The 11,697-nt window shown below is 39.9% G+C and overlaps 1 protein-coding gene across 1 annotated transcript; it reads left to right on the forward strand.

Annotated features, from left to right (window-relative positions):
• Positions 1-686: 686 nt before the first annotated feature.
• On the forward strand, positions 687-3,311 carry LOC114940545 (uncharacterized). The gene is made up of 7 exons (XM_029315273.2): positions 687-734; positions 831-1,166; positions 1,496-1,612; positions 1,863-2,159; positions 2,286-2,494; positions 2,863-3,072; positions 3,137-3,311. The coding sequence occupies exons 1-7, from the start codon at positions 693-695 to the stop codon at positions 3,309-3,311; spliced, it is 1,386 nt and encodes a 461-aa protein (XP_029171106.2). The 5' UTR covers positions 687-692.
• Positions 3,312-11,697: the final 8,386 nt, after the last annotated feature.

Consider the following 11,697-nt stretch of genomic DNA (forward strand, 5'->3'; position numbering starts at 1 on the left):
TGCTTTTTAAATCGGCCAACAGAGCCAAAGCACGAAAAATCAATTATTCGGAACTGTATCTCTTGGTTTGAGATCACTAAGTTCCATATATAAATTAATCTCGAAACTTACATATGAAGAAGTTTCGAGATTAATTTATATATGGAACTTAGTGATCTCAAACCAAGAAATACAGTTCCGAATAATTAATTTTTCGTGCTTTGGCTCTGTTGGTCTATTTAAAAAACATATTTATATTCTTAATATTGAGAGCCGATAAAAATATTTCTTTCTGATCCCATAAATAAACTTGAGAATAAAGCACACGGAGATGAAATCATACCCTGCGCGCCGCAGGATGCACCATGCATCCGCACCGACGGTGTCCGGTAGCTCGCAGCAGTTTAATCGACGTTCTGCGAGAAACTTTTCCTCTCAGCGGTGCCTGCGTGAGCGTGAGTTAAACCAACGCGGCGGAGAAACGCGTATATAAGAGAAAAGATCATCACCGATCGTCAAGGTCGACCGCATGCGGCTCGGGGGCCTCCATCGCGAAGAAGCGTCGATCCGGTCGCGGTGAATTCGTTCGACTGTTTTCATCGTCTGGCAGCTGTTATCCAGCCCCATTTTTCCACGGCATTCCCTGCTCCGCGTCCTGGGGCGCGACCGCTTACATTTATCGATTTAAACCAAGTCTCGATGTGATGGAGCAAATGATGGAGAACGATGTGGACGGCGGAGTCGCCGACGAGATAGCGACCGCGGTAATTTATGAACATCGCATGAAAAATTCGATAACGTGCCATTTTTTCTTTTCCCTTGTTTTTTTTTTTTTTTTTTTTTTTTAATAGAACGACAAAGAAAGGTTATATACGAATGCCAACGATGCGAGCGAGGATCATGCAAATTCGGTACTGAGGAGCGAAGAAATTTCAGAAGAAGAGAAGAAGGAAACGGAAGAGGATATACACGAAGCGGATGAGTCTTTTATTCGGGATGAGGAACTGGGGGAGCATGAATATAATGAGGAAGAAAGGTACGGAGAACGGAGTGTCGAGGACGAGGAAGTGGAAGAGAAAAGGGATATGCCGTCTATTGCGACAATCTCTACCGCGGCAGAAAAGCCCGAAGAGGAAGTACAAGAAGTGATAGAGCCCGATCACGTGCTCGCTGAGATACCAGTCGAGGTTCGCATAAACTTGTCATTCTGCGTCATTCTACCCGTGGAATTACTGTGCCTCACGACCTTCGTAATATTCTAAAGACTTAAGCCTCCCTTCTCATTACGCTCCTCCGCCTGAAAGTATTTCCGCATTGTATACAATTTGTGTTACGTTGTTATTGTGATCGATTGAAATGGTAATAATAAAATGCTTCCCCCCGAGCATTCTAAGTCTTTTCATAAAAATAATAATATGATGATAGTAAATGCGTACATTAAAAAGGGAACATAATTATAAATTAAATACTCGCACCGCGCCATTTGTACTGAGATTTAATGTAATTGCCAGCGCAGATTTTTGCCAGTCGCGAGACAATGATTAGACAATTGAAAGAATTTCTAGCCGAGCAAGCAGAATTACGAAGGAAAAACAGGCTTCTTGAGGTGTGGATTTCTAAGCACATAAAAAAGGTTAAGTACTTCAATAATTTATATTTTTCACATCTCATGACTGGAGAGAGATTATATAGAGAGAATAAATTTTACATATATACATTATTTGATTTTTATTCCATATCGCAATTAGCTATAAACTTTATTTCTATTTCTTTTCTGATCTCTCGCGTTGTAATTAAGATAATATATCAAATACACATATACAACGCAAAGATGATAGTCGCTGCTTTTAATAAAAACAACTCTTATCACGATGCGCATGCAGACGCAAGAGAAAGTGATATCTACGGACGGGATGAAGGAATCCGAACAAATGGAGCAGATTTATAGACAAACATTGCGTGCGTATAAACTGCAGCTCGATGATGTAACGGAGAGGAGAGCTCGGGCGATGGCCGATATGCAGGATTACGAAGACAAAATGCAAAGGATGCGCGATGAGAACGCAGGAGTATTCGACGAACTCCTGGATCGCGAGAGGGAAGTGGCGACGGGACTCATTTACGCAAAGACCGGACGAAAGATCACAGAGAAGGCTGTCAACGAGATAACCCGTCGGCAGGTGTAACTTAATGACCGTGAATCATCACTTGTCTATTACAGCAATTATGCGGCATATACCAATTAAAGTAGCCGTGCGTGCATGTTAGCGTTTCCGAGGCTCACGTGAGGACTTCTTCATTGCTAGATGTCACGACGCGAGATTCTCGCCCGCAATCGTTACGAGTATATCGTCCTGCAACATCGTTTCGACGAGATAAAGTCGCTGCTGCGAAATCTGGAAACCCTGGGGGAAGGAATGACTGCCATGGATTATGAGGTTTTATCCATCGCTCATGTGAGTTACAAGGATAAATTGGACGAACGCGACAGAGAGCTAGAAAAATTACGCAACAAGTGCGCGTTAAAATTTTATCTTTATATTTATATTCACAAATCTTAAATATTTAAGAATCACAATATATCATATTAAAACTTGAGAAAGCCTCTCAAAAAAATTATGTCTTCATTCGATGTTTTTTTTTTAATATTTTGAAATTAGAAATATCGTGTTTGACATTATGATTTTTGTGCTGGCAATATTTTATAAATCACCTTACTGGTTCAGATAGAGTTATCTGGAGAGATATCTAGTGTCGCAGCTTTACTATAAAAGATCTTTGACTTGAGGCGACAAATGAATTATTATTACCGATATATCTTTCTAATCATCTATTGGAACGAGGAGATTTTATTAATAGATCTTGTTGGCAAATCGAAATTAGAATCGCTGAAGCGGTTAACGGAGTCGCTCACTACAAGGAAAAGGAGACATGCCTCGCGGAGGACATCGAGTTTGAAGAACGCGAATTGGACGAGTATCGTGAACGGACGGCCAGAGTTCGAGAGGACGTCAATAAGCTCCATTTAATGCTGAGAGATTTACGACAAGCTCATGACGAGAGGAGGCTCGAAGGCGGGCTGCTGATGGCTCCGTAAGATCTGTTAGTTTCGTGCGTAGCGATTTCGGTCAATGTCATTCACGGTTCATTGACCCAGGCCTGTGCTGCGTGAGATGGAGAGGACGATAAAGTCGCTGGACGCCTTAAGGAATGACATTGAGATAATCAAGCGCGAGATTCAGCAGTACGGCCCTGCAAAGAAGGAGAGGAAGAGGAATAGTAAAGTATTGGCAATGTCGATGATGACACAAGGCGAACCGGGTCGTTCCTAATAAATGATGGAAATTCTGTAACGTCTCTTTCACACACGAGGATTTATTTACTGGCTACATGTATAGCTTTCGCGAAAATACATGTGACGCCTGCGGACATGACGCAAATAAGTACTATGTTTCTTCTTTTTTTTTTTTTTTTTAATCACTGATTCGTCCGTTCGTACTTGTTGCGAAACAAGATTTATAACCGAGCCGAGAACGGCGCAGCTGGTCCAATAATTAGCGAATCTCGCGGATTAATCGCCGAGTGATTGATTTCGCGCGCGGGCATTATATGAGAAATAAACCGCACTTGTGTAAATCACAAACACGCCCACGTACGCCATGCCGAAGCACTTGGCTTCTTGCACGTGAGCGCGATAAGTCGTTCGCATTATCGCCTTCTGTGTGACAGCTTAATATCACACCAGCAAATATCGCATGGCGATGGTACGACTCGACCAAACAATCGCAAATTTCCTACGTTGTTGCGTGCAAATTACTGTTCACACCGTATCACAATTATGTTATCGCGATTTAAGACGAACTCGTCATTCCGTAATCGTGATTTCACATTATTCATGAAGCCTTATAATTAAAGAGCTACGGCATATTCAGCGGTATATTAATTAAAAGGATAAATCTGCTCGTAGAAATCAAGGGCCGACACAACAGAATGTAAAATTAAAAAAAAAGTTTTCTGCAATCTGGCATGTGTACAACGCTTTCGGACTCTCAGTTGATTTATATTTGAGAACGCGACGTGTTCGTACGCAAACGAATCTCTCGAAATCAAATTAATTCGTCCAATCGTGTCAATCCGCCTACGAATATTTTTACATACCGATTCGTTGATCGCACGATCGACGCGTATTAATGGACGATTTATCCGTATATATCTCAGTCGTACAGGCACACATTTTTTCTCTGCACATACAGAAACAGGCACGTTAGTTTAAAATGTATTAATTATGGATCCGTGCGAAAAAAAAAAAAAAATAAATCTGCATACAAATTTCCACCAAGCCTGTCTCGCGTCACATACGCGTGACGTCAGTTTGCTCTTAACTCGATTACTGCATTAGAGCGAACGCATGCGTGTAAAGTCTGGCGTATACTCTTAACTGTCCATGCATATGAAATGAATCCAAGCAAGGCAGAATAAATTGAGTACGCGTGAGAACATTAATTCTTTCGACAAACGTTTTACTCTTCTTATTCCATCGATAATTATATACAAAAGTTTTGTTCAAATCTCTTTGGTTTCGTCACTATTTTGAACATTAGAGAAAAACAATTTTATGACACAAATCAATGTTAATTAAATTTGTTAAAATAATATAATTTTTATTGCAATATTTTATTCTGATCAAAATATGTTATGTTTGTCTTATTCATTTCTTTGCCACTGTAAACATTTTTAAAAATTATCAAAAACGCGATAAGCAAATTTAGCATTCACATATAATATTTTTTAGTAAGTTTTCTCAAGTTAAAGTTTTAAAATTTTAACAGTATAAGAAAATATGTTTAATTTTTGTTGTGCTTGTTCCAAACTTGTCATCACACATGTACTACCTTTTTATTTGTGGTACAGTATCTTATCTTTTGTTTCAAGCGCATAAATATATTGAACTATATATTGAAATAATGAGTTGAGAGTCTGCTTGTTTATTTCCCCTAAAAATGAATAGATCCATTATAAATTCGATCATTGACAAAAGGTTTTATTTTTTCAATTCAACCAACTTCCCTTCGCTTCACATTTTTTGTCTCTTGATCTTTTTACCGATCGTCCCTTTCCTTTCAAGTTTTACACTAAAACGCTTTTTCAAAAGGCACAAAGTGAGTAGTATAGACGCGAAACTTTTAATTTTCACAAACGACTAACGACTTTTATTGTATCATTCAGTGATTTAATGGACTGAATCTTTTAAATCTCTTCCTTTTTAAATGTCAGCAGCGAGTGATGGGTCACTTTTTATAAATTGCGTTATATCCAACGATTCTTAATGATTATTACGTTCCATCCATTTCCCTCAAATTCTTTGACATCTCACACTGAAATTTCGAATCACCGAGGCAGGTCTCTAACCGTATAAATGGAACCGAGGTTTCGTAATTCTTATTACAGGCACGGATGAGTTAGTGGAATAGCATTAGATTAGCAAACGCGTTTCATTGTCAGCGTGTGGGTAGTCCCATTCATTCATCCACCCACCAAGGTACGGCGTAATTTCAAAGATTCTAAAGGTTATCTGGATACATTTATATATATATATATATATATTCTCACATGCGGGCGTGCGCAATCTCAGGATTACAAGTAACCGTCGAAAAAGGATATTCATTAATTTCACGTAGGCGTAGAATTGACTTCGGCGACAAGATAAAATCGAGCGAGGGTGTATTTCCCGCCATTTGCGTCGGAAGGGCGAGGCAACGATCAGGCGAGGCTGCTTCGCATGATTTGGGGCCAATTAGGGCCGGCGTTGAAGCCATTAATCCCTTTTGGTAATTTGTCCGTACCCGGAATTGATTTAAGGCCGACGCGTGGATCGAAGGTAAGACGGATGGCTCCGTGTAGACCACGAGAAGAGGTGACGTGTCAATTAAGCTACCCTACAATTCACTGGAAAATTATGTACGGAGGCCACGATACGATGGCACGATAAATCACGGCCGGTTTCTCAAATGCTTTTTGATTTGATGATTATTTATACGTGTTCGATAATGTCCCTCGCGGTATTCCTCGAATGCAATCCTCAATATGCAATAGTTCCTCGATGGTCGTTTAATCGCGTTGTTAAAGTTTATTGTCAATTATTATTTTTTATAATTGACAAGTCATCCAGGCTGTTTCCCCGATGATCTACATTTTCACAACTCGCATATATTAAAATGCTACCGCAATATATTATTAAGAGGAAGGCCCCTTTTTTCGGAAATTTTCATTGTTTGCGCGGAGATCAGGCGACATTTTTCCTGTAGCTATTCCTTGCTATTCAGTCAACTCACAGTCAGGTAGAAAATTCATATTGTGAAATCATCGTACGAGTTTTTACCTGAGTCTACAAAAACTACCCTTTAAAATTCCTGTATTTCAGAGTTTTTTTTAAATTTATTTTTTTTCCTGTAGTATTCTTTTCCCCATTTTTATATAAGATAAATAAACTCTTCTATTTTTATCTTATTTTTTCGTAATTGTTAATTGCTTTTTAGTAATTGTTAACTTTTTTATATGCGGCTACAAAAATTGTTTTTGACTGGCAATGAGAAATGTTTTATTACTACTAGTTTATTATTATTATTATTTTATATTTACACATTGTTTGCATTTTAGAAAATTATCTAACTTCTTTTAAAAACAGATTTTATATTGAACATGTGAAATAATATCAAAATTCTAATTTCTTTTAGATTTAATTTGTGTTCTTCTTTTTTAGGAACATTTAAAAAATTTTTTTTGTTTTTTTTCTTTGCTCTCATTCTTTATTTCATTTGCTTTACCAACATGACACGTGTCAAAGTTGAATATCTTTGATAATAAACAAAGTATCACATAAACCGAATGGCTGGAAAATTATGTATGTACGGAGGCAAAGCAAAACCATGCAAAACAAAGAGAAATCTTGGTATAACTTGCCGGGATACATTTGCATTTGTTTTGCATACATTTTGTTGTTCAATCTAAGTATGGCACGGACTTTCATCTGTTTACCATAAAAAATTAGAGCTATCTAATCCGGACAGAGATTCCGCGGCTTGTCTCTCACGCGGTCTCGCCCTTTCCCAATCGTTCCCAAAGTTGATCCATCGATCGATCTCACGACTCTTTATCCGATTCGAATTGGATCAGAAGTCAGTGAATTTTTCCGCATTAATGTCGATTTCGCAGTAATTTATCGCGTGGTACAATTCAAAGTTTTCTGATGAATGACTAATGTTATATTTAGTAATCGGCGTGACGTCTTCAATTCAGAGCGTGCACGATCGCGAAGCAGAATGCAAAATTGCAAACAAGAACGGTCGTAAATTTCGTAATCAATTGAATGTCTTTGTTGAACTATGTATTAGGAGAACTATTGTATAATTGTAATAAATTGTAATCTATAGTGTCACGTGTTAGATTCGCTTCATAGAATCGATAAAAGTCGAGATAGATTGTCTAGTTGGCTAGCTAATGCGAGACTGATTCTCGCTCACTCTTATCTATCGCGCACGAATTTTGCAAAAGGTCGAGCGTAACGTGGCAATTACGCGAACGCGGAACCCTTCTGTAAAAGGGAAAACGCAGGAATCATGTTCACTCTCAAGGTCGACCAGTATCCTACCGGCCCCTGCCGCAGCCTGCATAACGCGTTTCTATTACGCGGTCAATTGCAGCGATTGTTGCGTGTCTCTCGCAATCAGTGGCTCTCGGTCTACACGTGCTCCGTATCTGTGCGCATTTCTTCTCCCCTTCTTCCTTTTTTCTATATATCTCGTCTGTACTCTTGAGGAACTCATAATGCATTAATCTCGACAGCGCTAAAAAAATTTGACAAAGTACCCATTAGATATTTTAATCGTGACAAGTAGTTTGTATAGTAGTTTCTGAGAGCTTTGCTTTCGATTTCTCTTGACCCGCATACGGAAATCTATCGGAATCACCATTACCTTAATCATGAGATTAAACGGTTCCGAGCAGAACTAATTTCTCGAAAAATTCCGTTGAAATCGCTCACAAAGAAGGTCGGAGATCTGCCCTTCCTTAAACCAGTTACGCGACACAACGGTTTCTTTCGGGACTGATTGCGCGCACGAAAATGGCGTAATCATCGTGATTAACGAGGAAATCATGTCGCCGTCCTCGTCGTTTTCTTTCGAGCCTCCAATTGGAACACGTCGGCGTTCGAGAGACTGTGGTCATCATATTGGAGCGGACCAGGTAACATTTAGGTCGATACCCAAAGCCGCCGATTGCTAGCGTGAAAACGTGCGTGCGTCCTTATACATATAAAAATATATATATATATACGTCACGATACGACTTGCGCGAGACCATGACGTAAATATGGCTAATGCAAGTGAGCCTTTTCCACTGCAAGACAATGATGCGTTTTCGATCGAGCACATTCCTCACGATCTGCTTCAAGTCGCATGTTATCAAACATTCGGGAATGTTTTAATTGTACCGGTAATTAAATCGACCTTTCCTCTCTCCGGGTCAACAGCATCCAAGGACTCGACGTCCTTGGCCACAACCGGCAGATGGTTGGCAAGACGTTGGTCGGCGCAATCCGGCTCACGGTGCACACCAATGCTGGTATGTGCATTCGTGGCCGTACGATCTAACTTACGAGGCAACATCTCGTTTCTTTCGAACTGGCCGCGAACAAGAGCAAGAAGATGCCGGGGCGCCTTGAGTGCCTCGACAACCAAGAATTTCCTCGGGGATATTGTCGCGACTTCACGCGCCGAACCGCCGCGCCTGCATGCTTGTTTATACTCTCTCCTTTTTCTCCGCTCGTTTTTTTTTATTCGTTGACATTTTTATTTTCAATGTTACCATCCGCCCGGAAAGGTCGAGGCACGCGTTAACCGATACTTTATGCGCCTCGCGAGAATTATTCTCGATACACGATTGTAAATAATGCCATTGTACGATCGCGCATTCTCGTAGATGATTGCGCAAGTACGCAGCATGTATGTTGGACACTTATCCTGGACATGGCGACACATTTTCAACGTTATGCATAAATGTGAAATTATGTAAGTACCGGTAAGCATGTAATAAGTTTAAACCAATACGGTATTTTAGTAGAACTTTACGAGGCGCGATACCTGCGTGGGTGCATATATGCGCGGAGTACGAACCCGGAATAATTTTTGTGGAGAGGAATACACGCGTGTCCGGCTGTATGGTAGTAGATAAGCATTTATAAATTTATACAGAAACGATAATCTGTTATCGTTAAGCGTAATGTTACAACTTTTTTTCATGTGGATAGCACAAGTCGATAAACTTGAAAAATTTAAGGAACCTTTGGCACATCTGGACAACATGCATAATTAAGTAAAAGTTTTATACAAGTGATTAAGAAAATACGATAAGTTGTTCAGAGTTTTTTTTATAAATATTTTATATATAATTATTATATTGCTTTTTTATAATTCAAAAAACTCTAAAGACTTGTTAGGATCACATAAATCAAATTTTACATTAATATTGCAACAGATATATGTTTATTGCAAAAAATCCACATGACATAATTATTCGCAATTTTATTTTGAAAGCATGACGCTGATTGACTTTAATTGCAGAATATTTCGCATCCGCAATTTAATGAATCATTATTTAGAAGCAAGAGACATCGGAATGTATTTAATTATCTAGCTGTAAATTATTCACTTCATCTTTATCTATAGATTTCGTGATTGATACTAATTTGTAATTCCAAATGGTATTTGGAAAAAATAATTTAAACATTAATCATTTTACTTTCACGCGGAGGACTAGAGTTTATACATTTTTTAATAGAATCTATATGTATGTATGCGTGTAAACATTCTCTTTTTTCGGGACCACATTTAGAACGTATAATTTCATAGAGAGACCATTAATATACATACATGTATACAAATTACTTCACGTTTGATCATCATTCTTAATGTTAACGTCATGAAGTTCTTTTCAATCAAATTTTGACAGCTCGATACCGCGCCTATCCATTTCCTAATTAAATTTCTAGTCGTCCGATTGTAAACGGAAAGACCTTGAAATCGATGTTCGAGTAAGCTTTGACTCGAATCCACGCGAATTTAACGCGTATCTCAAAGTACGAGCATCAGGATAACGCGGCCAGGGAACGAACGAACGTCTCGAGGACCGAACGAACGGAGAGAAGAGGGATAATAGACATACATAGATTGTAGCAGTCGTGGAGAGGCCTCTACGGGCACGGAGGAATGAGGAGCGGGTAGTGCGCGGTCGTTTGCCTTGGATTGCCTTCGAACCGGCGGAGCACCGAGCGTCCGATCCCGATTCTGATCCCGGCTGGTTTCCGCCGCGCGCATTCCATCCAGTCAAATCGGCCGCGCTCGGCTCCGTTCGCAGATCTTCGATCATTGCCGCTCTTGGTCGCCCAGTTCGGACCGGCTGTCGGCTAACATCGGCAACAGTCGTGCATCGGCACTCGCACGGAGTAGACTGCGAGCTGCGTCCTTTATTTCAAATCCGGTGAGAGAAAATGACTCCGTCGTGCTTGTTACGAGACGCTGAGAACTTTGTACGTTGCGAGACTGATAGCGTGTCGTTCGTTGGTGTTACGTCGATACCGTGGTGAACCTATCTTGGAGTTCAACTTTGAATAAAGAAAGATACCTACGAGAAAAGCTTGCTTTTCCGCACGTGATTTCAAAAGGTTTCATCGTGTTGTAATGTGGTGTTAATATACAGTGGATGTGCTGATTTTATTGTCTCTACCGCGCTTCAGTTTACCCTCATCGTCATCGTTATCCTTCAGGGACTTCGCGATCGATTCAGAGGGAGCACGAGCTTCTTTCTGCATTGGGAGCGGCATAGCAACGACGATCGAGCAGTGCTGCAGCCGTCTTTGAGCATCAACAGGTGGAGACCTGCGAAGCTATAGGTATATATCAGCTTCTATACCTATGTCTTTTCGCTTCGCTCTTGCCAACACCTGCGCATCGCGCCAGGTGGTAACGTGAAGAAACAAGCGTCTTTACTTGTAAGGGTTTCCTAGGCAATACTTTGACGAAGCCCGCTCATAAGCGTATTCACACCTGCTCATTACTACGGACTCTCACTCGGTTTTTCTTAAGCACCTCGCCAATACCACGTGCTGGCGAAAACAGTTTGTTACATAACATTACGAATAAAGCGCGCGATTTGGCCTCCTCCTGTTTCAAGTTTCACTCGTCCACTCATTAAAGTCTCCCCTTTTGCGCGCAAAAGTTTCGCGACTCTGTATTCAACAAAAGTACCAAATTCTCTGATTATATTGCCATTGAATCGTGCTATTGAGTTATTGTGAATATATTTAAATTTAGTGTAAATATGTCGTTTAGTAAATCCATTTGTATAAGTAACCTAATAATACTATGCACCCAACCGAGCGAGTTAAATACTGCACTTAAAATTCGGTGTGCTTGACATTCCTGGAAAGTAGCTGGAAACTTCCTGCCGTAACAATATAAAGGATTCAGTCTTTGTTCTCTTTTCTATTCATGAACAGAAACCGGCAATGTGAATTTTAAGAAATTCTTTTTTTATCCAAAAATAATTCAGATTCTTGAGATTTTTTCTCTGCGGCGCGTGCATTTTTGTCCTCCTTACAAAATATGTGGTTCCAAAAGTCACCGAAATGTACGATGTTCGAAGGCGTAAATTGAAGGCTGT

The sequence above is a fragment of the Nylanderia fulva genome, unplaced genomic scaffold, assembly GCF_048542155.1.
Source record: "Nylanderia fulva isolate GAGA-0341 unplaced genomic scaffold, ASM4854215v1 Scaffold5, whole genome shotgun sequence".
NCBI classification, from domain to species: Eukaryota; Metazoa; Arthropoda; class Insecta; order Hymenoptera; family Formicidae; genus Nylanderia; species Nylanderia fulva.